General features: G+C 38.8%; 3 protein-coding genes across 3 annotated transcripts in view; 1 reads left to right on the top strand and 2 right to left on the bottom strand.

Moving 5' to 3' along the window:
* Positions 1-50: 50 nt before the first annotated feature.
* eif2s1b (eukaryotic translation initiation factor 2, subunit 1 alpha b) lies at positions 51-9,767 on the bottom strand. The gene is made up of 8 exons (XM_057822388.1): positions 9,588-9,767; positions 8,748-8,990; positions 8,599-8,678; positions 5,621-5,772; positions 5,220-5,326; positions 5,030-5,127; positions 4,748-4,891; positions 51-484 (listed from the first exon to the last, which is right to left on the bottom strand). The coding sequence occupies exons 2-8, from the start codon at positions 8,986-8,988 to the stop codon at positions 359-361; spliced, it is 948 nt and encodes a 315-aa protein (XP_057678371.1). The 5' UTR covers positions 8,989-8,990; positions 9,588-9,767; the 3' UTR covers positions 51-358.
* A 17-nt stretch (positions 9,768-9,784) lies between these two features.
* On the top strand, positions 9,785-20,097 carry atp6v1d (ATPase H+ transporting V1 subunit D). The gene is made up of 8 exons (XM_057822389.1): positions 9,785-9,996; positions 13,461-13,578; positions 13,664-13,743; positions 13,808-13,920; positions 14,016-14,119; positions 19,284-19,350; positions 19,435-19,513; positions 19,591-20,097. Exons 1-8 carry the CDS (start codon positions 9,956-9,958, stop codon positions 19,733-19,735), a joined length of 747 nt encoding a protein of 248 aa, XP_057678372.1. The 5' UTR covers positions 9,785-9,955; the 3' UTR covers positions 19,736-20,097.
* pals1b (protein associated with LIN7 1, MAGUK p55 family member b) overlaps positions 19,773-27,384 on the bottom strand; it is a 38,938-nt gene continuing 31,326 nt past the window's right edge. Inside the window, exons 11-14 of the mRNA XM_057822387.1 lie at positions 24,783-24,944; positions 24,507-24,709; positions 24,256-24,366; positions 19,773-20,800 (exon numbers count right to left, since the gene is read on the bottom strand). Of these exons, the coding sequence (XP_057678370.1) occupies positions 20,624-20,800; positions 24,256-24,366; positions 24,507-24,709; positions 24,783-24,944 (653 nt within the window). The 3' untranslated portion in view covers positions 19,773-20,623. The remainder of the gene's footprint in view (positions 20,801-24,255; positions 24,367-24,506; positions 24,710-24,782; positions 24,945-27,384) is intronic.

Below are 27,384 nucleotides of genomic sequence, written 5' to 3'. Positions count from 1 at the left end.
ACTGATTAGCACTTAAATGTGTTGATTCTGGAAAAGGAGATAGCTGATGATCCATTGAGAGCAAGATTTTTTTTATTGATGCTGACGAAGAAACAAGGGTAGAACTGAACAGTGAAAACCCTGTAAATGTCACCACTGAACGATTAGCTGAGCCTGCATATTTCCCTCGTCACCAATACTTGTTTGAAGGTCGCTGATGTTATTTAAAAACAGAAGCACATTGTGTCCATGAACACAACTCCATGTGTTGAATACCTTCTTACACAAGGCGAGTAAATGGAAAACTGCTGCTAAAAATCCCAAAGAGGCACTTTTAATAGCAGTTGATGTTTGCTGGATTGACTGGCTGCAGGTTTCTCTAGTCCTCGGTTTTGGCCTCCATCTCCTCTGCGTCATCATCTCCGTCCACCTCTGCGTTTTCTCTCTCTAGCCGCTCCAATTGCCTGGCCAGCTCTGTCTCATCTGTGTCTGTCACCACCTTGGGCTGAAAAGCATTTATTTGTTAATACTGGAGGTGGGAACCCCTAAAATAGTGACTAATTCATTTTTACATTAATTGACACAATACTATTAGTCAAATATACGTATTTAAAATAGATCTTAGTGAATGACAAATATACAACGCGTAAATACATTTAATCATTTAAATATGAAACCAGTGTTTTGTCCACAAACGTTTTTTCATGTTGATGACTAGCTAAAAATGTGGCTTGGAAGACGAACATAAGACGAATGGCAGTTTTTGTCTGACGATAATGCAACCATTTCTGTCATACGTTTACAATGCGTGACTTTTTCATATTGTATGTCAGCTTGCATTGGAGCAGTGTTTGGGGTCGTGTCACTCATGTGAGATGTACTGCGCCAATCCCTCACTCTCCTCACCGGAGTCTAGGATGTATCTCAAGCTAAGCTGTGCTCCATCTTGCTTGTTTGGAAACACGGTAAGACTTGTGTTTTTATCTTGGCAACAGAGAATATGCAATTCTGCTTTAACTTTTAAAGGTCTGTGCTGAGTGAATATCAGACGCTAAATGTAAACCCTAGTGTTAGCGTAGCATTCGCGTTCACATTGGCTTCAGAATGGCGAGTGTCCTCTTAAAACACTTGCCAGTCTAGAGGAGAGTCATTTGGCAAAATGGCATTGATTAAACGCTCTTTATAGTTGCCTATAGGACGCTAATTGGTATGGCTAGACTAAGCAAAGCAAAAAAAAAAAAAAAACAGTTATATGCTCGGACAACTTTTTCTTTTGCATATTGTTTGTGGCTAAGTAATGTACTGATTTTCCTGGTGAGTATGTATTGTCAAGTTGCCGCTGTCCTTGTAGACCAGCGGTCTCCAAACCGGTCCCCGAGGGCAGCTGTGGGTCCTGGTTTTTGTTTATACTGATCAAGCACAGACCTTTTAACCAATGTGGTTTCTACTAAAACAAGTAGCACCTGACTGCAATCGACTGATTACACTTATAAAACACCAAATTGGTGAAAAGGTGTGGTCTTGTTTTGTTGGGAGTGAAATCCTGCACCCACTGCGGCCCCATGTGGAACAGTTTGGAGACCACTGTTGTAGACGCTACTCGTCTATGTTCGTTCCAAATTATTTTTTAACTGAAACATTTTAATTTAAAAGATAAACACATTTTGAGTAACTTGACTAAAACTAGACAAGACGAACACATTTTTAAATGACAAATATTACCAAGACTAATACGTATTTTCATCTAAAAGAAAAATTAAAAGGGCTCCAAAAAACTGAAAAAATACACGGAAAATATACATGACCAAATTTGAAAAGTAAGTAGCAAAAACCAAACAAATAACAACAGAAGAATGTATAGACCTCATAATTATATTGACGGGTCACATCCCACAGACACTGAGCCACGGCTTCAAGTAGGGGGCCTGCCCACACCCAGCATCAAGAGGAGTTATTTTCAATCAGCGATCCAACGCCGGATTTAGGTTGAAAAACTACAAAAGCTGTACCGCATACGAACAGGAAGGACTGTCTCAGGAGTGATTTGTTCAAGGATTCAAGGGAATTATGTTTTTTTTTTTTTGCCATGCATGCATTTTGAAATGTTGTGAAAAAAAATCAATGGGAGAAATTAGCGTTATAATCGGCAATATTTACCTAAAATTAATGCTAACTGCCCTTTCTTGCTTTTAACCAAGAATCACATCTATAAAGAAATCTGGGATTTAAGCATTCATTCGCAAGAATTTTTAACAGAAAAAGCTGTTTACATATGGCAGCCGCTAATTTCCTTACTGAGTAGCCTCATAGTTCGCAATATTTACGTAAAATAAATGATAGCTGCATGTTTTTTTTTTTTTTTTTTGCTCTTAACCAAGACTGGAGACTTTCTCGTCCATATCTATGAAGAACTCAGGGACTTAAGCATTTATTCACAAGATTTTCAACAGAAAAACCTCCTTGTCTGTGTTTCCACTTGGTCAGTTTTGACCGAGATCGGCCCCGTGTCCCGTCAATACGTTATGATGTCTACGGTTAATACTAGGGGTACTGGGGGTGGGGACCCGGGACCCCCCCCCCCCCCCCAAAGTGACTTTGTAATTCATTTTTATCAACATATTAATTGACAATACTATTTGTCACAAACTATATTTTAAATAGATCTTAGTGAAGAACAATCAAATATACACAGGCGCAAATATATAACGCTTAAATATGAAATCAGCCTTTTAATCGCCGAACAATTTTTGTTAGTGCCAAAGGTTCTGCGTAGCATGAAACTCAAACTGCGATTAAAACTGTGTTAGTATTTTTAGCGTTTTTTTTTGTTTCATATTTAATCAATGTGTTATCCCATCTTTACTTCGCTAAATTTGCTTTACCTGGTGGCAATAGAAGAGTTCCAACAAAATCGATTATTACATGCGTTGCGATTCGATTAAGACTCAAAGGCTCAAAAACGATGATTTTCCCTCAAATCTTTATGACAGCCGCTCGTAGCGGAACGAAATTCAAGACACGTCTGGCGCCCGGACACCTTTAACGGACGCACTCACGTTACAATGGAAGCTGCCTGTGAGTGAGAGATTTGCTCTTTTTCAATAGACTGAAAAACAAATTTGTGTATGAGACAGGTAGGACCAAAAGCGCGCCGGGTGCGCACGTTATTTTTTAGAGCTAATAGAGATAATTCGTTGCTCCTCGTCTTTCAGATGTCCAGCTGTAGTTTCAAGTCATGTCAATTGAAATATGTCCTGAGTGTGTTGTTAAGACCCGTGTGCGTCTACAAGAGGTGAGTACACGAACCCTCTTTTACTGTTTAGCCTTTATTGTTGTTGTTGTTTTTGAGGTGTTAATAGTTAGTGCCGAGCGCTAATCTAATTGGCTAATTCGCTAATGTGTATTTCATATGCAGAACGTGTAAAACCATGATTACAGCAGTAACACTACAAACGTGCGAAATAGTACAGAAATCTGTGAAAACAAAGTATATTAGTAAAAAGAAGTCTTATTGCTAAAGACACTTTGTTTCCAGAAAATGTGGAATTCATTCCACCTGTGTAAATTTCATTGTATTGTTGAGAGAAATAAGTACTCCCTTTAAAATGGTTAATGTTTTTGCACTTTCTTGTAAAAATAAATAAATAAAACAGCAGCTTAAGGGCAGCTTTTTGTTGTATGGGCATGTTTCCATCATTCTTGTTGAATCATTAGGATATTTTAAATACCCTAATTTTCGCACTATAAGCCGCTACTTTTTTTCCTTCGTTTTGATACCTGTGGCTTATAGTCCAGTGCGGCTTATTTGTTGAATTTTTTTTTTTTTTTAGGTAACACTATTTGACAACGGTGTCATAAGACTGTCATAAGATCATCAAAATTATGACATGACACTATCATGGACATTACTGAATGCTTATGCCATTAAGTGTAATTTGGCAAATTATGTCACTCACTCAATTTTTGTTCATCTTGGATCTTTTGCATCCATTCAAAAGTGAGATCATTTGCCGGATAACACTAAATGACATCTGGAATAAGCATTCATGAATGCTCAGGAGTCAGGACAGAGACATATCATAATTATGATTGTGTAATGACAGTCTTGGCAACACTGTCAAATAAAGTGTTAGCAAATACCATAACGAGCATTTGATGAAACAATTGGAATAGTTACTAACGAAATATTCAGCATAGAACATGATTTTTGATTGTTATTTACATCTGTAGCGCTGCAATGCATGCTAAGAGGCATGTTGGATGTCAACAGCAGGTGGCAGCAGAGGTTGACTGTCTCCCCCAAGGGAGCAGTGATGGCCAAATGAAGCTTCTTGAAGCAATAAAGCTTTGCACTATTTGGTTCAAAGTTTAATGATGGTTCATTTGGTCATATGACAGTCGGTCGTATGATACCGGTTAATATCTTTTGGTGTAAATATCCCATGATACAGTGAGGACAGCTGCGGCTTATAGTCCAGTGCGGCTTATCTACGAACAAATGCCGTTTTCGTGCCAAATTTGGTGGGCTGCGACTTATAGTCAGGTGCGCCTTATACTGCGAAAATTAGGGTACATAATGGACAAAAAGTTTGTTTGTCTACTATATTAATTAGTAATGTACGATGCATTGATAACAGTGATCATCGTCAATACCGTGATCATCGTTCAAGAATCGAATCGTGGGGTGTCTAAGATGGCACAAGCCTAGGTAGCATGTGTCATTATAGTGAAATGCTCTATAGAACACAAGACAAATGCATTAACTCACCTCCATTTGGATGTTAAAGACGCCCCTCTTCTCTTCAATTTTCTCCTTGATGGCCGCCATGGCCTGATTGAGGACAGAGAGGCCCTCTGTGCGCTCCAGAGTGGTGGTGGTCATCACGTAGCGAGGCGGAGCAATCAGGTTAATCTAGGTGAAATGAAAAGTGTTGAATGGCCCAGTTAGAAAGAAAGTAGTCATCAATATAATTAAAAATAGGCATCCACAGCAACTCAGTAATCTTTGGTGCAGAAGTACAAGACACATGCTTGGAGGTGATGGTGTTACCTTAATGGGCATGGCTTCCGTAGAGCAGCTCAGTCCTGCTCTCAGCGCTTCCTTCACAGCATCGATGCCCTCATAGCCATAACATGCAACTTCAATGTCTGTTGTAAAAAAAAAAAAAAATTCACATTTGTTTTTTTATTGTCATAAATACAGGTGTTATAAAAAATTCTGTCTTTTATTTTAGTCACACCTGCGCGGATCTTGACAGCTTGCGGTGTGAGTCTCCTGTTGATGTTGTCGATAAGCACAGATCGCTCTTCTTCTGTCAGGTCCAGATCACCCAAGATGGAAGGATCACTGCATCAATGCAACCACATCAAATTAAAAAAGGACCTGCTTCCATTTATGTGTGAAAAAAACACCCATATCCCCGTCATATTTATAGGGCAAGCGACGATTTTTGGTCATACAAAAAAATGCACGTCTAGCACCATCAATGGCAACCAATTAATACCCTATAAAGGGTTAATCATTTCTAAATACATTTTGATTGGCTGTAAAAATTCATTTTAGTTATTGCCGTTTCCAATTGCAGTCAAAAAGCACCAGGTTGTACGCGTCAAGTCCGAAAGTCTACATTTGAGTACTTACGACACAGCTTGTTTGAAGACATCGTAGGCGCCGTATCCCGGCCGCTTGTACCTTTCGTCAAAGACCCAAGCCGTGCGCTGGTACAAGCTCTCCAGCTGCTCGTCTTTGCTATACTCCAGCACTTCGGCAACGTGGCGCAAGATACTGTACACCTGCAAAAAACATGTTAAAAAAAGAAAAAAGGCTTCCAAGTTGTTCTGATACAAGATCTCAACAGGTATCAGCAAATCTCATTTAAAGCTTTTTAATGCCATTTGTATGCGACTTTAAACTAATTTAATGCCCATGCCCAACTGCAGATAGTTACACACACAGGAATTGTAAGTAGCGTTGTCTGTTAAGTACTTTTTAACCGATATCCCGATATTGTTCAACTCCAAAAATCCGATATCAAACCGATACAGATAAATATTATGGCTGACTGTATTGTGATGCCCCACTGGATGCTTTAATAATGATAAATGTAACAAGTTTGATGTCTTGCAGATAAAAATTCTGTGTAAAAAAAGACAACTTCAACTGAAGTTATGAAAAAAGTGCCAATATTGCACCACTACATTTTGTTGTTGAAATCAAAATAGTGCAAAAATCAGTTTCTTGGGATCAATTCAAGTACAAAGTGCCAATAAGACACTGCCATCTCACCTATGGCTCACACAGTACTTCTGGCTCAAAATAACAACAAAGGCACACAGTGAATGAGGTATGTATTGAGTTTGTGATGCATTATTTTTCAGTCATTTATTGTTCATTTTATTTTTTGCACCATGAATGCAAATGGTCAGCTCACGTAACAAATCCTATGCATCTTAGTTTGGAGAAATCTGATGGTCATAACTGCTGTGCTTGGATGTGACCAGCCCTTGTACAAAGGCAGAAGGCTTCTACATTCACTTTATAGGCAACATGGCCCAAAACTAAAATGTATTTCTCGGCCGATATCATCGGGTAGCCGATCGTATTTGCTCTCTGATCCCGTAATAACTCAAATAATGTAAGAAAATAAATATATAATGATCCTTCTAAAAAAATTTGCATATTGTGATACAGTTCATTATTTTCTGTAATGTACTGATAAACATTAGACTTTCATATGTTTTAGATTCATTACACACAACTGAAGCAGTTCAAGCCTTTTATTGTTTTAATATTGATGACTTTGCAAAAAAAAGTCAAGAAAAACTAAAAATCCCTATCACAAAAAATTAGCATATGATGAAAAGGTACTCTAAAGAAGCTACTGACCTAATCATCTGAATCAACGAATTAACTCAAAACCCCTGCGAAAGACTCCTGAAGCTTTTAAAAACTCCCAGCCTGGTTCATTACTCAAAACCTTGAGCAATCATGGGCAAGACTGCCAACCTGACTGCTGTCTAGAAGGCCAACATTGACACCCTCAAGCAAGAGGCTAAGCCACAGAAAGAAATTTCTGAGCGAATAGGCTGTTCCCAGAGTGCTGTATCAAGGCACCTCAGTGGGAAGTCTGTGGGAAGGAAAAAGTGTGGCAGGAAACGCTGCACAACCAGAAGAGGTGACCGCAACCTGAGAAAGATTGTGGAGAAGGGCCGATTCCAGACCTTGGGGGACCTGCAGAAACAGTGGACTGAGTCTGAAGTAGAAACATCCAGAGCCACTGTGCACAGGCGCGTGCTGGAAATGGCCTACAGGTGCCGCATTCCCCAGGTCAAGCCACTTTTGAACCTGAAACAGCGGCAGAAGTGCCTGACCTAGGCTACAGAGAAGCAGCACTGGACTGCTGCTCAGTGGTCCAGAGTACTTTTTTCAGATGAAAGCAAATTTTGCATGTCATTTGGAAATGAAGGTGCCAGAGTTTGGAGGAAGACTGGGGAGAAGGAAATGCCAAAATTCCTGAAGTCCAGTGTCAAGTACCCACAGTCAGTGATTGTCTGGGGTGCCATGCCAACTGCTGGTGTTGGTCTACTGTGTTTTATCAAGAGCAGGGTCAATGCAGCTAACTATCAGGAGATTTTGGAGCACATCATGCTTCCATCTGCTGAAAAGTTTTATGAAGATTTCATTTTTCAGCACGACCTGGCACTTGCTCACATTGCCAAAACCAGTGGTAAATGGTTTACTGACCCTGGCATTACTGTGCTCAATTGGCCTGCCAACTCTCCTGACCTGAACCCCATAGAGAATCTGTGGGATATTGTGAAGAGGAAGTTGAGAGACACCAGACCCAACACTGTGGATGAGCTTAAGGCCGCTAACGATGCATCCTGGGCCTCCATAACACCTCAGCAATGCCACAGGCAGATTGCCTCCATGCCACGCCGCATTGAAGCAGTCATTTCTGCAAAAGGATTACCGACCAAGTATTGAGTGCATAGCTGATGTAATTAATTGAAGGTTGACTTTTTTTTGTATTAAAAAAATACTTTTTTTGTATTGGTCGGATGAAATATGCTAATATTTTGAGATGGGGATTTTTGTTTTTTCTTGACTTTTGCCAAAATCATCAATATTAACATAATAAAAGGCTTGAACTACTTCAGTTGTGTGTAATGAATCTAAACTATATTAAAGTTTAATGCTTATCAGTACATTACAAAAAAAATAACACATTATGCTAATTTTTTGAGAAGGACTAGTGTATACTGGACTCTCTCAGGAAATTAGAATACACAATATTCTAATTTTTTGAGACAGTCCTGTATATATACACAGGACTGTCTCAAAAAATTAGAATATTGTGTATTCTAATTTTCTGAGACAGTCCAGTATTTTTAACTGTCAAGTTAGCACTTTTTCATTCCTCGAACATTTTGTTTTCATGCTTTTTAAGGCCTGAATTTTGACAAAATCCATTTAATGACTTTTAATGCTTTTTTATGACCCGCAAAAACCCTGTATCACTCCATTTTTCTTTTTTGGGTGATACACTCGTGAGGTTCTGCTTTTTGAAAATGTGTGATTTAAAAGTAATAAAATGTTGCCTTTTCAACACCACTCACCGTTTTAGATTTTGTGAATTTATCTTCACACTTGATAGCCTCCTCTGGTGAAACTCTTCTTTTTGACAGATCAATGTATCCTGTTTGGAAAGCAGTGGAGAGATGAAGCTTATACGCCTAACACGAACAGCTACGGGCGAAACAGGCACCTTTCTCTTTGTCCACTCGTATGACGACCACGCACTCATTGCGTCCTATGCGGATGAGCTTGTTGATGGAGCGGATACGCCGACGCGACAGCTCGCTCAGGAGGATCATGCCCTCTATGTTGTTGTACTCCAGAAGGCTGACGTAGGCACCCATCTCAGCGATGGACCTCACGTTCACCATGACCACGTCCTCCACTTCTGGGAAGCGGTGCTGGTAGAATCGGCAGCTGAGCCCCGGCATCGCTTTAAAACACCAAAAAATATTCAATAATTTTAAAACACAGTCGAGCTTTGGTATTGGAGTAACATCACTTACTGAGCATGCATTTAAATACTGAAAAACTGACAATTAAAAAACTGCAGTATATATATATATGTATATTTTAAGTGATTTCCTGGATACACATGCATTTTTCCATCTTGTCATAATTTATAGTAGCATGGTACCAGCTCCAATTTTCCAAAGAGTTAAAAAATCATCGAACACAGTGAATCCGAACAATAGAAGGCGACAATGTTGACTTCATGTCTCAGTCGCACTTTTTGTCAGACAATATGATGCAACAGGAACATTTTACACGTTTTTCTTGAACAGGTCTACGAGACAAACTCGTATACGAAAGTTTTAAATATCGTTCATCCGCGGAATTTATGGACGATGCCATACAGACAGAGTACAATACAGCAATAATAGTTCAGTTTATCCCTAGTTAATGCTAGTAGCATTATTAGCTCGCAGCCGGCTGCCCATCTCCCATGCGGCACATGCAAGTTAGCGCGGCTAGCAGCTAGCATCTCCCACTTTTCACTACAGCAGCCACTTTGTCAGTTCAAACTCACCTGTGTCATGTGTTTGGATAAGGACGGCCTTGGATGTGATTCACTGGGTGTTTATATGTCCGATTTCGTCCTTCTTGGGTTCGACTTAATGATTGACAACTAGCATTAGTTAGCTCGAATTCGCGGCGGTGCTATTTTTTTGACCCGGAAAAGATCATGCCATTTTTTTTGCAATACGCATGCGCATAGTGGGTTAGTATGTGTCACGTGAGTAGAGGTCAGCTGATCCCCTCGGCCGGACCGTCAGACAAGATCATCTGAACCTGTGCATGAAATCTCGCACGAAGCAAATTTTATTCTTAACCGGACTATAAAAATTGGGAAAATTAAGCCTGTGAGTTCCAGATAATCAGCAGAACACCGACAAGATGTCTGGGAAGGACAGAATCGACGTATTCCCGTCCAGAATGTAAGCGTTTTTGATAGCTGCGCTCGCTAACACTATTTAGCATCTCGTCAAAAAGAGCAATTTTTATTATTTCTGCTCCCGTGTTTTCATGGATATGTTTGAACTTCTCAGTTAGGATCTAATGTGGTGCAATTTTGACATATTTTTCGTTTGTATTAAAAAGAGGAAGACTCCTTGCTGTCATGTGACGTTTTCTAATATGACCAACGGTGAGCGGTCACGAACCAATAATGTGTTTTTCGGCAATATATAGGTTGAATTGTAAAGTTTTGCACATAAATACGTATTTATGTCTGTAACAAACCAGTAATTATTAATATTGTTTGTAAAGGTCGACCGATATGGGATTTTTAAATGCCGATACCGATATCTAAAAAATTTCTCAGCTTATTGCCGATATCAAAAGCCGATTTTATAAGCCGATATAGACAAGTTTCCGAACTACTTCCGCTTTACTTCCGCATTTCTGCTCGCAACTTCCGTTTTACAATTTCTCCATCCAATACAACAATGAAGCTGGAGTAACATTACTTGTCAAAATCCCTTAAAGAAGGCAATTTGAAAATAGGGCATCCATCTGCCATCATCACGACAGGGGAGAACATCTTCATGAAGGCAGATGTGGAACAAAGCTCGTGCCACCACAAAGACCGGTTGTTTTTGTAGCCCTGTTGCCGCTGTGTTATGGTAGGTATGTTCTTCCTATCCCTGCATTTTCATGTGTCCAGTGCTCAAAAAATACTAAAGCTAAAATCTTGCGAATGAAACGACTTGTTGCCTTTGATATTGTTATTACGTTGATGATTGTAATTATGATTTTTAATATTATTTACTACAGCTACTGTGGCTGCAACACATGCTATCTGCTGCTAGCCTGTTGGTAATCAGTACATGTAGGACGGCACAATTATGTCAACGCATAAATGCAAGCGTTAAAGTGTTTTGTTTGTTTGTTTACAGATGGAAAACACTGTTAGGCAAGGGACGACAAGTTGATGTGCCTCACAACAACACTTACTGTACGTTGATGGACATATATTGAGACTACGTGCGTACCCGGGAGCGGCCAAGAGGCTGGGGCTGGGAGACTGTGGCTCGCTCGCGGCGGACCGTCAGCTCGATTCCGAGATCCAACTACGAGCTTTTCAACTGCAGCAACTGGAGCTGGAATTACCGAGGACAGCGGGAGAAAGCCCACCTGGAGCCCACCGAGGGTTAGGTAATGTCGGGTGAAAGTTTGGCGAGGCTCCCTTAAGCTGCTCCGGAGCTTTGCTGTATGCTCCACCTTCGTTAATATTTTTCTAATAATTTTTAAAATTGTGATTTATTGACCTGTTTTACACATGCACCAATCGTTTTAAATAAAAAGAGAAATGGAATCATGTTGTCCAAATGTTTTATTGCGATTAATACCTGCAATAAAAAAGAATGACATACTAATTTTGTTTATATGTACGTACCTTGTAGTATTCCCTTGTAACAACAAAATCCGTGTCAGCCCTTCTGCATTCGGCAAATGTAATGTGATTTGTAATTTCACCTCATTTTGGTCACTCAAGTGGCCGGCGCATTAGACCTCACGTCAACGCAGGCTGACAGGTTGTTACAGGTGAACAACCATACAATCTTTTTGGTATATCCTTAGGTTTAAATCACATCCTTAACTTCTTGTCTGCAGCTGGTTTCAATTTAAGGCGTATGGCGAGGTAGATCCACACTGGCGCTTGGACGCTGGACGCTGTTTAAAACATTCCACTTCATACCATATATATATATATATATATAGGCGGAGTTCACGCACAGCACAGAAAGTCTCGGAATCTCATCTACGTCGTGCTGAATCCATATTTGGAGGTTCCATTGATTCCTCTGGTTTGATTTGGCAGTTTTAACTTTGTCAACACACTACTTACTTCAACCACAATCCATGTTGTTTTTTTCTAAATTGGAAGTTCGGAGCAGAAATTTTCCAAGATGGCACCGCTCATGTTTCGCTCAGGAAACTTGTCTAACTTTTTTTTTTAAAGCACATAGATTATAAATGCATTAAAAATATGCTTCAACAGCTTTAAATTTACAATGATGACCTGAGAATTAAAGGATTAATTCAGTCTAGTGCTGCCAAATCAATGAACATAGCACTTTTTTATGATTATACACAGTCAGCAAGTACAGTACATTATTTTCAAACAATTAAACCCACCAGTACGACACAATGTGATGTTAACAAGTGAGAGTGATTTAAGAGGATGCTCGCCATGCTAAAGCTAATGCTAACGCAAATGCTTCACTAACAATACAAGTTACATTTAGAGTGTAAGCATCACTCAGCACCGTAAAAGGCTAAAGCAACATTGCATATTGTCTCATTCAAGATAAGAAAAAATCTTACAATATTTAAAAAACAGGCAAGCCTGAAGCTTCATGTAGCAGCCTGCCTTCAGGCTGCTGCAGGGTCCTTCCGGGGTCCTACCGTCAGTCAGCGACGGCCGCAGTTGCCCACACAGATGCCTGATCAAAGTCCATTTATCGGCTTTTTTTGTTGTTGTTAATCAGTCGATGTTGGAAAAAAATATATCTGCCCGATTTATCGGCCGACCTCCTATTGTAAGCCAATATAACAAACTACAGCTTGAAAACAAGCATTGTGTTAAAATATAGATAGGGTACAGGGTCCCTGTACGGTTTTTGTACGTAAAATGACCCCTACTTAATAATACTTTTTCCTCGTAGCAAGAGTACGACTTACATCTCGTTTCTTTTTCGTTATTTGGCCCTAGTATGCACTACATTACCACAACAATAATAGTCTTTCTGTTAACGGACCCTCATCCATTGACAACCTAAATCTTTTCTAAATACTTCAAAACACTCATCTGAAACTACTACCAGTGACATTAGCAACGAAGAAATGTGTTGCTAGGACGCGATGATTCGGGTAAAACACACGCCAAAAAGAAACTAAACATCATGTCAATGTCAATGTCAATATTAAGGTCGTTTTCACAGGTTTAAACCAGAATTACATTCATCAACTTGAAATACCTTTCTGTGGCTTTTTCTCCCGACTCTGCGCTAACATAGTCAGACTCATGCTTGCAACAGGAGAACCGATTTGATTTTCAAAATAAAGCGTGTAAAGGAACAATTTGTATTTGATGTGCGATTTCAGACTACTACTGGCAGAATGTATCCTCAAAAAAAACATCTCATTAGCAAGGCTTGGTGGCTTTTACTTTGGTGTGGCGGTACGCCACAATCTTTTATTTGTAAGGGAAACCGTTGATGAATAAAATCTTATTAATCAATCCGTTTTAAAGTCTTGCATGTAAGTTAAATAATAATGCTACTAAAATAAAAGTTTGTAGCTATTTTCTTAAGTTTTTTAGAGGTTTTGTTTTAAGAATTGCACTTTGCTTTGCAAAGTTTCGTTGTGCTCCATCATGATGTGTTTGGATCTGCAGGGCTCAGACCATCATGAAGGCTCGTATGAAAGGAGCGCAGACAGGCCGCAACCTTCTCAAGAAGAAGTCGGACGCTCTCTCCATGCGATTCCGTCAGATCCTTCGCAAGATTATTGAAGTAAGTTAGTCTTTTATGACAAAATGCCGAATCAGAACAGTTGGAGTGCAATAGTTAAAGATGGTATTGCTCATTTTCTCCACAGACAAAGACCAAAATGGGAGAGGTAATGAGAGAGGCGGCCTTCTCTTTGGCAGAAGCCAAATTTGCCGCTGGTGACTTCAGGTAAGAGTGCTGCCTAAAATGACCTAATTTTGGGTAAAACTCAGACAAATCATTATTTCCACAGCACTACTGTCATCCAGAATGTCAACAAAGCTCAGGTGAAGGTGCGTGCCAAAAAAGACAACGTGGCAGGTGTGACTCTCCCTGTTTTTGAGCATTACCAAGAAGGCGGAGACAGTAAGTAAACTAATATTTGGATAAAATATGTACGGTAAACAAATTATTTTTTGCAAATCAGGAGGATATTTTACATTCATATTTGTTATTGTCAGGCTATGAGCTGACTGGTCTGGCTAGAGGAGGAGAACAGCTCTCCAGATTGAAGAGGAACTATGCCAGAGCTGTTGAGCTGTTAGTGGAGTTGGCCTCCCTGCAGGTGGGGTGTACTCTTTAAAAATAAAATGAAAAAGCATACTACTATTGATTCAGTCAAAAGACACATTGGACCAGTTTATCTGGCATTTTAATGTGCCACAGGGGAGTTAAGAATACTCCCTTTGTGGTTGTTTATAGGTTTTGTTTATTCAGAATATGCAATTGGACAGATAAGGGTTTAAGGTGACGAGAGAAACAACAGAGAGAATTGTGATTATAAAAACATGACTTAATATGCTACCTAGCTTTAAGTAGCACTGCAAGCTGTTAATGACTACTCTTAATGAATGGACAACGTGTTACACTAGTAACCAATAGGGTAGCAAGAACTAAGATAGGTCAGATTAGGGTGTGGCAAAGCTGGGTGAGTGCATGAGCATTGGTAGTGATGTGTAGCATTGAACCCAGTTTTAGGATAAATACCCTGTAAGCATTAGTGAGTCGACATTATTGCTGCAATGATGAATTGATTAACTCGAGTAATTTGATTACAAAAAAACTTTGACGAAAGTTTTGCTGCTTTGAGGATTTGTCTAAATAATGTTGTAATATTTTTTTAAGTGTTACATTTAGTTTTATTGATTTGGGCGGACACACTGCCCTCTAGTGGCAAGAGTGAATATGCCATAACTCGTCCAAAGTGGCTGCTGTAAGACCAACATAAGAGACATTTTTGTTTGAGCTAGTATGTTTGTTTATGCAATCGTTCTTTAGTTTAGAAGTATATTTAGCTGTGTTTTGTGGGAGTATGTGTTAGAGCAATTTGTTTAGAGCACTGTAAAAAAAATACGTTTTATAGCATTTAAGCTAGCAGACTTTTGCTTCGCAAACTAGCCAATAGCGTACCGTACATAACACATCACCTTTGCTTATTAATAATATATATTAATAATATTAGTTACTTTGCTCATTAATATTCGTTAGCAACTGTTGCTAGGGGGGGTCAAACTCGCGCTTGTCCCTCATGCTAGATGCATGTAAATAGTGTACGAATGATATGTTTACTGAGCTAAACCTACCAATTCTGTCTGAAAATGATGTCCCTGGTGCCAAATTCACTGGTAAAGATGTGGAAGAACATACAAATTTTCAGTTATAGAGATGGCTTGAGTGTCTAGGGCTGCAAAAGAGGAGGAAAAGAGCCGACCTGATCCAGAGTTAGCTTTTTTATCGACACCTTTTTGTTGTGTGCATTGCCTTACGCCACTGAAAATGACTTTCTCCTGTTTCAACAAGCTATTCTTTCCCACCATATGCCCTGTCTTTCTTATATATTATATTCTCTGTTTGTCTTACGTCTCTGACCGTTCTTGGGGGTAATTTATATTGCTATTTTTGTGTAGCGATTGCAAATGCTACTCAGTGACAGCCGATGAACATTTTTATTTTTCATAATTAACAAATCTATCAAATTCTATAATCTATTTACACTTCCCCTTTACTAAAGTTAAATCTAAAGCCTACCTGTTTGCATGAACAGGCTTACTACAAAAAGACCAAGGCCAAACATGGGTAATTTATTTCAATATCTGTATTTTAGAAAAAAATAGGCCTACATGACTGTTGTGAACTTGTGATATATAAATAAAATTTTAATTGTTTTCAGGTCATTCACTGTTAGACAATGTCAGGCAAAACGCCACGCTAAAAAATATGTAAAAATATCAAAATGGCTTACCTCTTCGAGGCAGGATTGTCATTTGTTGGACCACAGCCCCCCAAAAAATATTTACTGCATATGAGGGCGAATGGCTTCACCTTGCTGGCGTTAAACTGGTCTTTTCAACGTTTGCACAAGTTGATTCATTGTTCAGTTTTTCCCTCTGAGTTTTTGGCTTCGGGAAAGGTATGAAGAAAACATCCTTCATATGTGGACGGTCTTGATGTCTAGAGTCGTTTCTACAAGATCCATAGCAACAGTGTTTACTCGGCATGTTCTTTTTTGAAAGATTACCGGAAGAAAACAAGCAGTATTAGCTAGCATGGGTTGTATGCGAGTGCTCTTCTAAGTTGACCCCCTTCCGGTTTACGATGGTGACGTCATGCAGCCTTGCATCTAAAAATAGCATTCGTGCGGTACGCTATTGTTTTTATTGTACTTAAATAAATAAACGAGGATCTTTAAAATCGTTTGAGGCTCAGCACAGGTATTTTATTTTTAAATGCATTTATTGCTCTTGTGAAATGAAAGTGCAATTCTGCATAGTTTAAAGAAACACTCAGGAATCTTATTTTGTATTCACAGTTAATGCTCTTTTAAAAGTTGGCAAGCAAGAAAATATATCCGCATATTCTGCAATGCATTAAATGTTCGTATTTCGATTATTCGAACTGATAATTGATTACCTAAATAATCGATAGCAGTAGCCCCAGTCGCCATCCTAATTGTTTAATCACTAATCATGGCACCAAATACAGTGGGACAAATAAGTATTTAGTCAACGACTAATTGTGAAAGTTCTCCCACTTGAAAATATTAGAGAGGCCTGTAATTGTCAACATGGGTAAACCTCAACCATGAGAGACAGAATGTGGAAAAAATACCCCAGAAAATCACATTGTTTGATTTTTAAAGAATTTATTTGCAAATCATGGTGGAAAATAAGTTTGTGGTCAATACCAAAAGTTCATCTCAATACTTTGTTATGTACCCTTTGTTGGCAATAAAGGAGGCCAAACGTTTTCTGTAGCTCTTCACAAGCTTTTCGCACTCTGTTGCTGGTATTTTGGCCCATTCCTCCATGCAGGTCTCCTCTAGAGCAGTGATGTTTTGGGGCTGTCGTTGGGCAACACGGACTTTCAACTTTCTCCACAGATTTTCTATGCGGTTGAGATCTGGAGACTGGCTAGGCCACTCCAGGACCTTAAAATGCTTCTTACGAAGCCACTCCTTTGTTGCCCAGGCTGTGTGTTTGGGATCATTGTCATGGTGAAAGACCCAGCCACGTCTCCTCTTCAATACCCTTGCTGATGGAAGGAGATTTTCACTCAAAATCTCCCGATACATGGCCCCATTCATTCTTTCCGTTACACAGATCAGTCGTCCTGGTCCCTTTGCAGAAAAACAGCCCCAAGCATGATGTTTCCACCCCCATGCTTCACATTGGGTATGGTGTTCTTCGGATGCAATTCAGTATTCTTTCTCCTCCAAACACGAGAACCTGTGTTTCTACCAAAAAGTACTATTTTGGTTTCATTTGACCATAACACATTCTCCCAGTCCTCTTCTGGATCATCCAAAGGCTCTCTAGCGAACCGCAGACGGGCCTGGATGTGTACTTTCTTCAGCAGGGGGACACGTCTTGCAGTGCAGGATTTGAGTCCTTGGCGGCGCATTGTGTTACTGGTAGTAGCCTTTGTTACTGTGGTCCCAGCTCTCTGTAGGTCATTCACTAGGTCCCCCCGTGTGGTTCTGGGATTTTTGCTCACCGTTCTTGTCGTCATTTTGACGCCACGGGGTGAGATCTTGCATGGAGCCCCAGATCGAGCGAGATTATCAGTAGTTTTGTATGTCTTCCATTTTCCAATAATTGCTCCCACAGTTGATTTCTTTACACCAAGCGTTTTACCTATTGCAGATTCAGTCTTCCCAGCCTGGTGCAGGTCTACAATTTTGTCTCTGGTGTCCTTCGACAGCTCTTTGGTCTTGGCCACAGTGGAGTTTGGAGTGTGACTGACTGAGGTGGTGGACAGGTGTCTTTTATACCGATAATGAGTTAAAACAGGTGCCATTAATACAGGTAACGAGTGGAGCCTCGTTAAAAGAAGTTAGACCTCTTTGACAGCCAGGAATCTTACTTGTTTGTAGGTGACCAAATACTTATTTTCCCCTCTAATTTGGAAATAAATACTTTTAAAATCAAACAATGTGATTTTTCTTGTTTTCTTTTCCACATTCTGTCTCTCATGGTTGAGGTTTACCCATGTTGACAATGGCGTACCGCACGCAGGCTATTTTTAGACCGTGACGTTGCATCGTAAAGCGGAAGTAAAGCCGAAGTGGGACATTATAGACCCGCCCTCGCATAGACTTAACGTAATTTGTGCTACTTTTGGCCGGTAATCTTTCAAAAACGAACATGCCGATCACGCATTGCTTTTTTGGAACTTGTAGAAACGACTCTGGACATTACGACACATGAAGGATGTTCTTACGTTTCCAGGAACCAAAAACTCGGGAGGAAAAAATGTGAAGACCGAATCAACTTGCGCGGACTTTAACACCAGCTCGGCGAATCCATTCACATTTCATATGCAGTAAACATTATGTTGGGTTGGCATGGTCTTTCAGAGGACAAAGAGGTAAGCCATTTTTATATTTTTAACTTATTCTTTTAGCGTAACGTTGTGCTGTACTGCTTCTGTCTGACAATGAATGACCTGAAAAGAATTACAATGGTATCTGACTCCCACTGTTACCATTTCTGTTATATATATATATATATAAAACAACTTTAGTAAGGGGGAATTGTAAATAAATTATAGAATTAAGATTTGTTATCAATGAAAAAATTAAAAGTGTTCGTTGGCTGTCACTGAGTAGCATTTGCGATCGCTACACAAAGCTAACTAAATTACCCCCAAGAACGGTAAGAGACATAGGACAACCAGAGGATATATAAAGACAGGGCTGATGGTAAAGGATAGCTTGTTGAAACAGGAGAATGTCATTGTCAGTCGTGTCGATAAAAAAGCTAAAGCTATGCTTAGGTCGGCTCGTTTTTTTTGTCTTTTTCAGCCTTCGACACTCAAGCCATCTCTTAAACTGAACATTTTCATGTTCTTCCACTTCTTTGCCAGTGAATTTGGCACCAGGTACATCATTTTCGGAGAGAATTTGTAGGTTTAGCTCTGTAAACATCTCCTTCGTACACGATTTCCATTCATTTCCTATTAGGGACAAACGATGGCTTGTCCTTACTTAGCAACAGTAGCTAATGTCATGAATATTAATGAGCGGAAGTGACGTCTTGCTTGCGGTACGCCATTACAGGCCTTTCTAATCTTTTCAAGTAGGAGAACGTGCACGGTTGGTGGTTGACTAAATACTTATTTGCTCCACTGTATATATATACCAGTATGCGTCCAGTGATACCTAATCATCCAAGTACGCACTTTACATGTATTCCTTGTGAGCCAAATGACAAATCACGTTCTGCCCCCAGACATCCTTTGTCACGCTGGATGAAGCCATAAAGATCACCAACCGCCGTGTCAATGCAATTGAGCATGGTAAGCATGAACAATTTTAACATTTGATCCCAAATTTGACTTTTCTTCCCCTCCCAAAGAAGACTTAACTTTTGTCTTTTGCAGTTATTATCCCTCGGATCGACCGCACTTTGACTTACATCATCACGGAGTTGGATGAGAGGGAACGAGAAGAGTTCTACAGGCCAGTATCTTCATTAGTTTCCTCATTGGGTTATTTTTCCACATCTCACAGATGCGTCTCATTGTTTGTTATCTCAGGCTGAAGAAGATCCAGGAGAAGAAGAAGCAGCTGAGAGAGCGTACCGAGAAGGAAATCGCTGCCCGCCTGGCAAAGTTGGGCCCCATCGCAGAGCCCGCCAACATGTTGACAGAAGAGACTGACGAAGATCTGCTCTTTGAGTAACACTAAGGCAAACCCTAGACTTATTTATTGTCAAAACCTTCCCAAGAAGGTAATTGTGTGTTATTGTGTTGTGTTTTGTGGCAATACTGGAAAGAATCATGCATTTCCATCTTTGTACAGAACTCCAAGCTAGCTAAAATAATGTGTAAATTGAGAAACTATACATGATATAAAGATTAGAATGGTAATTAGTAGTAAACGGTGTCCCTCATATTGTATGCTGTATATCTTAATTTTGCTAGTCAAGTGTGTGAGTGCCATTACCTCATTTCAAAGATGTTTACCTTATGATTCCTTTGCAACCGCACCCGCCCAAACACACATTTCATTTGTCATCAAATAAAATGTGTACTGTATTCAAACTCAAACTGGTTGCATCCTCCTGTGCATTTTGCACCACACTGTTACATTTCACAGATTTTTGTCAGGTATGAATTTAGACAGTGTTGCAGTAACAGGGTGGTGGGAAGACGATTTTCCTGTATAACATACATTTTTAATAATAACCAATCATTGCAAACAATATAATTAGAGGCCTGTCAACAGAACACAAATAGTAAAACAAAAAAATAACACTGATTGCGGTAGGAAGAAGTAACTGCAGTCACTTAAAGCAATGTACCATTATATCAATATGCCCCTCATATTGTATACACATACAATTAAAGAGTAAAATGTTTACATTTTTTCTAAAAAAAAACAAAAAAATCTGTATTTACAATTATAAATATTCAGATGTTTCTATGGTTCATCAATGGCTAAAGCAAAAGGGGAGGATAAAATGACAATTGAAACGCACAGACAAGAACTGTAAGAAACCTGAGTTCATCTCTGAGAAACAAATCAACGAAATGTGCAAAAGTACCATCTGTCCTTCAACTGAGAAGTTTAGCAGAGCCAGGAGGTGGGCACCCACTGTGGTTCAGTATCCAGCTTCTCGATGAGCTTGCGCAGTTCGTAGAAAGCCTCGGTTGGCTCGGAGTTCACGATGGTGGCATCGAAAACGTGGCCGAAGTCCTGCTCCATCTCACGAGCCTTCTCGATGACCTCCTTTAGGTCCTCGGGCTGTGCGGGGCAGACATTTTGACAGCATGAAAAGAACAAATGTGCCAAAAGCTAGAGAAGGTTTAGACAAAATAATGAAAACACCTTACAAAATTGACTAATTTAATATGGTTTTGGTCCGCCTTTTCTCCGAGGTATTGATTCATTCAACTTGTGAATTGTTTCCAAAGGAATTGTAAGCCATTCTTTAGTTAGAATACCATCCCTTTTACAAACAGTGGCAGTGGAAATTGACGTCTTATTTGAATCTCTAAAATAAAATGCTCAATAATGTTGAGGTCTGGGGATTGTGCCGGCCTTACGAGATGCTCAACTTCATTAGAATGTTCATCATGCCATTTTTGAACCAATACGTTCAATGATTATGATGACAAAGTGTTAGGCGTTTCCTAGGGTGACCATTTTGATTTCCAAAAAAAGAGGACACTCGGCCCGGCCTTGAGGTACTTTAATTTTACTCGAAGTTCACTCAAAAATGCCTATATCAATTTAATATATTTAAAGTGTGCATCCTCCGTCTGGATTGGACCAAAAAAAAAAAAAAAAAAAACTTAAAAAAATAAATAAATAAAAAATTACCCACATAGTGTATAATCAAAGACACAAATTAAATTTCTCAGAGGTTACTCAATAGGCTTTATTATTCCTAAAAATAATTTAACAATAAAAATGCAAAAAAATGAATTAAATAATGATAAAATAATAAAAATATAATGCAGACCCATGGAAATGTAGTCCAGTCTACACACTCACATACACTAGGCTATGTGCCAACTAAACATTTTCATAAATTACTATCACAACAATTGTTGTTGACAAATTGTTATTCCCACTCAATTTTTACTCTCATTCAATGTTCTAGATTGCGCGCAAACAATAACTAAAACAAACGATTCAACCAGCATGTTTCCAAACGCATCAGTTTAAAACTACATTTCCCATAATGCCTAGCACAGCTTAGCTCACTGACAGCTACCCTATTAGCAAGCGCCAGTAGCCGAGGCAAATTCAAACACTGCTATAAAAGTTTACAATCATCGCCAACGCAACGATGCGACACCAAACGGGATTTTACAGATAACACCAGTACAAAGCTCCGACAGAAGTCAACAGTTGCTGAAAAGTAAATTTAGCAAATCTACATACCGATAGCATGTGAGCGCCTGTCGTGATGAAGGGTTGTTTATGAATGAGAATTGACAGTTGACGCTGTGATAAAGCCAGTTTGTGACTGTGCACGCATGCACAAATTTGTATCCAAAGTAGAATAAAGGTATTTTCGTTTTAATAACTCTTTTGGGTAAATGAGCATTTTATTATATACGTATTGATCGTAATCTGGGAACACGTCACATGCAGCACTGTACCGTGATATCCTATGCAAAGCGTCAGTCCATTTCAACACACGCTAGTTGGTCCCGTTATAAATAATGAAAAACATTTTCATGAATTTTCAAAACCCTGCCGGACGCCCCGGACTGGATGTGAAAAGGGGACATGTCCGGGCAAAAGAGGACGTTTAGTCACCCTAGTGTTTGCATTATTTTGTTCAACCCCTGTATTTTTAATACCAGGCCAACCTATCGTCATTTGTACCACACTGCAAAAACGCACCTCCTTAATACTAGTTAAATTCCCTTGTTTTCTGTGTAAATCTACTAGAAATATGTGTCGTTATCTTCCAGTGCTTTAAGTAAATTTTACTCCGATTTCTTGAAATAAGATAAATAGCTAACTGAAAATAAGCTTAACAGATTTCTTTCAATCCATGGACTTCATAATTATATTAACAGGTCACAACCCTCAGACACTGCGCCACGCCTTCAAGTGGGGGGCCTGCCCACACCCAGCATCAAGAGGAGTTATTTTCAAACGCACGCAGAGATGCAATGCCGGATTTAGGTTGAAAAACTACAAAAGATGTACCGCATACAGACAAGAAGGATTGTCTCAGGAGTGATTTGTTCGAGGATTGAAGGTAATTATTATATTTTTTGTACCATGCATGCAATTTGAAATGTGAAAAAAATCAATAGGAGAAATTAGCCACTACAGCATTGGCGTTATAATCCGCAATACCGTTAACTACCTGTTTTTTTGCTTTTAACCAAGAATCAAGACCATATCTATAAAGAATTCAGGGATTTACGCATTTATTCACAAGAATTTTCAACATAAAAAAGCTCTTTTTGGTGATAAGGCAGCGCCAGAGTGGCCAGAAGTCAGGGATTTAAGCATGTATTCACAAGAATTCTAAACGTAAAACGATCTTTGTGCTGATAAGACGGCGCCACAGTGGCTTAAAGACCAGCAGCACATTCAACATATCTACGTAAAATAAAAGCGAACTGCCAGTTTTTTTGCTTTTAACCATGAAAAGAGACTGTTTTAGGTCCAAAGCTATAAAGATTTCAGGGATTTACGCATTTATTCACAAGAATTTTCAACATATAAAAGCTCTTGGTGGTGATAAGGCAGCGCCACAGTGGCTCAAAGACAAGCAGCACATTCGACATATTGACGTAAAATAAATGCTAACTGCCCATTTTTTTGCTTTTAATTAATAATCGAGGCTGTTTTACGTCCATATCTATAAAGAAGTCAGGGATTTAAGCATGTATTCACAAGAATTTTAACATTAAATGATCTTTGTGCAGATAAAACGGCGCCACAGTGGCCTAAAGACCAGCAGCACATTCAACATATCTACGTAAAATAAATGCTAACTGCCAGTTTTTTTTTGCTTTTAACCACGAATCAAGACTATTTTACGTCCATATCTACAAAGAATTCAGGGATTTACGCATTTATTCACAAGAACTTTGAACATACAAAAAGCTCTTTGTAGTGATGAGGCAGCGCCACAGTGGCTTAAAGACTAGCAGCATATTCGACATATTTACATCAAATAAATGCTACCTGCCCGTTTTTTTTATTTTAACCAAGAATCGAGACTTTTACGTCCATATCTATAAAGAATTTATATTTATAAAGAATTTATAAGAATTTAAGCATTTATTCACAAGATTTTTTAACAGAAAAAGCTCTTTTTCCGTGTTTCGAGACGGTCAGCTTTGACGGAGATAGACCCCCGATGAATCGGCCAGCGCCCTGTCAATATATTATGAAGTCTATGTTCAATCAATAAATTAGTATATCTATTCTTGTTTGTCAGAAATGTTCTTAATTCAAAAATAGATGTTGTTGAAAACATTATTTGAAAGCAATTTTTTCTTTATTTATGTGAACAATTACCAGCTTTTATATATATATATATAATATGGCTTTTTGGTCATATTCCTTGAAATAAATAGAATAATTTGATGCATTAATCGGTTCACTAGTCTTTAAAACTCAAAATAAGATGGAGAAAATTATTTGACTAGATTTAATAAAAATAATCTGATGAAGACGTTATAAATTTGCAGTGCACAAGGATAAAAAATATTTCGGACCTTGGGTGTTTTTCCCTCAGTAGCCAGCAGGGTGCGCAGTCGTTCTTGAGAAGGAGGAGCAATGAAGATGACGAAAGGCTTAAGGTTGGATGACCTTAGCACCTTCAACGACTGTGGAAAAAGGAGTCGGAAAGTGTAAGGCAAATTCTTAAAAGGACTTTCCTCATTTTTAAAATATGTTTTGGGTTGTGTAGCCTATCAAAAATATAAAATAAGTGTAAGGAGGGAGTGAATCAAGCTTTCTAACATACCCTGGTGTGCAGACAGAGCAAACAGATGCGTCCAGAGTTGACCACATGTCGCACAGAATCCGTGCTGGTCCCATACAGGTTCTTCTCGTATTCCCCAGACTCTATGAACTTCCCCGCTGAAAGGTCGGCCTCGAAGCCTTGTCGGCTCACGAAGTGATACTCGCGCCCGTTTCGTTCATGTATCCTCGGGCTTCTGGTTGTGTCTACATGACCCAAGAGTTCAAGTGAAATCACAGCCAATGTTGGGTGCTTTTCAGCATCACTTTGGTAACTCACGTGGGACGGCGACTGCAAACTTGTCTGGTTCGATTGAGAGCAGCCTGCGGCGCAGCTCGTCGTGGCCGCTGTTTGTCGGAGCGATGAGAGCGATGGGACGTTTGCGGTTGGCGGGTTGGTGGTAGAGAGACATTTCTTCGTAGGTCAGGACGTCATCGCATTCTGAGGAGATGGAGTCAAGGTCAATACTAGAATTAGATTGATCAAAACCTCAACTAGTTTGCTGCCAATCAAACAGCACACAGAAAGGTTTGAAGCTGAGGTGTCAAATTCAAGGCCTTGGGGTCAGATCTGGCCCACCACAATAGTTTGTGTGACCCGCGAAAGTAAATCGTATGCATCCACTTCATGTTTTCCACAAAAATAAAGTTTAAACACTTTCTGTAGTCCTCAATACAGACTACAGAATACTAATCAGAATATTTTCTATTTTCTATTTGAAGGAAACTTTTTTTTTTAACTATAAGAATATATAGTCGTTTTCTATTTTGATAAAAAAAAAAAAAAAAGTGAGTAAAAGATTTTAATCAAATTTATTTTCTATTTTTATTTTAATTTAAAATATGTATAAAAAAAAAAACAATGAACGCTGGGAAAAAAAATCATTTTTTCCGTTTTTAAATAAAATACAAACAAACAAAATAAAGACAATATTTAGTATTTTCCCGTTATTTCAAAAAAAGCAACAAAAAAAAAAAAATAATAATTTTTTAGGTTGACAAAGTCTCTAATTGATTTAGCGATCATCAAAATAGTTGTCGCTTCATTTAGAAACGGATTAGTTGTCAACTAGGTGGGTAGAGTAGCCAAAATATTTACTCAAGTAAGGGTAGCGTTACTTCTAAATAATATTACTAAAGTAAAAGTAGTCACCAAAAATGTACTCAAGTACAAGTAAAAAAGTGTTTGTTGAAAAGAAACACTGTGAGTAACTGCTTACAATGTTTGATTTTTTTTTTTTTTTTTTTTTTAAATCATGGTATACTGTATTTTTTTTCTCAGCACAACTTCATTGATATGACTATTATACTGTATTAAAAACTATTACATGGCCACAGTGGCGGACTTGGCAATTTTGGGGCCTAAGGCGAACATATTTAGGGGCCCTCTTCATGGGTCAGGGGTTAAAAAGGTGAGAAGAGTGTGGAGGAAATATGTTCTGGTACACTAGGGCTGTCCTAAACGACAAATTTTCTCCTGATTAGTCAGCCGACTAGTTTTATGATTAGTCGACTAATCTAATAATTTACTTTATTATTTTTTTTTTTACTAATTTAGCGATAAAATTTTTGTTGACGCTTATTAATTCACAAAACCATTTTGGAACACTTAAATTCTTTATTAAAGTACAAATAATCATGTAAATAACAATAGTTAATCACAAATAAACAATGAGGTTAAATGCTGATAGCATTTACTAGTGCAAAAGAATGGAAAGTAAACTGATTCAGAACACTGACTTTGCCTTTCCAACATTATTCAAAACAATTCTTAAAAAAAAAATTCTAGCTTTATTTGTACTTTGATAAAGAATTTAAGTGTTCCAAAATGGTTTTGTGACTTAATAAGCATCAACAAAAATTTCATCGCTAAATTAGTAAAAAAAAAAAAAAAAAATTGGATTAGTCAGCTAATCGTAAAACTAGTCGGCTGACTAATCAGGAGAAAATTTGTCGTTTAGGACAGCCCTAGGGTACCGGAACATATTTTCTCCACACCCTTCTCACCTTTTTAACCCCTGACCCATGAAGAGGGCCCCTGAATATGTACGCCTTAGGCCCCAAAATTGCCAAGTCCGCCACTGGTAGTATAATAATCATAATAATTATTCATTGCCAATCATATTTGTCACAAAGAGTGTCATTTGAAAGCTTTTCTTAGTATAAAATTTGTATTCTGTAGTAATTATTCAACATATTATAATATTAATTCTCAAGTATGTGGGATTAACTCCAGAAATCGTTATTTATATGACGAACATTTTATGTTGAAATGTTCACCGGAGGTACGTTCGCTAAACCAAGAACCGAAAGCTTTACATTCTGTAAAAAAAACATTCTTCGTCACTGCTTGTGGTGTCACTAATAGATTTAATTTTTTTTCGTTAACAAATGCTGTTAACCAGCTGTTGAGTTTTATTCTATGACTGATTGGAACTGTACTGCATTGTTTCGCCACAGGGTGTGCTGTCGTGTATTTTATGTTCGGTGTTAAGAAGAAGAAGAAGGTTAAAAGAGGCATTAGCGGCCTGTTCTCAACTTCTCCCTCACTGTACTTTGGCTCTTATGGAGAGCACGTTCGCTCATGTGTTCGAAATAAACGATAGCCGACGTGCAAAGTAGCAAGTGAGCTGTAAAAAAAGCGAGTTTAGTGGCGTGAAAAACGTGGGCGAGCTAAGTGAAGCTAACGAACAGCTAACCGATGCTAAACGGAGCTAAGCGAAGCTAAACGGTGCTAAATGAAGCTAAGCGATTGATACTCAGTCCGTCGTTGTGGAACAGTCCATTGTAGTGCGTGTGTGTGGGGGAAAGATAATATAAATGCAGCATTCAAATGGCTTTCTTTTTTTTGTTTGTTTGTTTGGTGTGCTGACATAATCATA

The sequence above is a fragment of the Corythoichthys intestinalis genome, chromosome 19 (genome assembly GCF_030265065.1).
Source record: "Corythoichthys intestinalis isolate RoL2023-P3 chromosome 19, ASM3026506v1, whole genome shotgun sequence".
Classification (NCBI taxonomy): domain Eukaryota; kingdom Metazoa; phylum Chordata; class Actinopteri; order Syngnathiformes; family Syngnathidae; genus Corythoichthys; species Corythoichthys intestinalis.
This window is presented reverse-complemented; position numbering and strand designations above follow the sequence as displayed.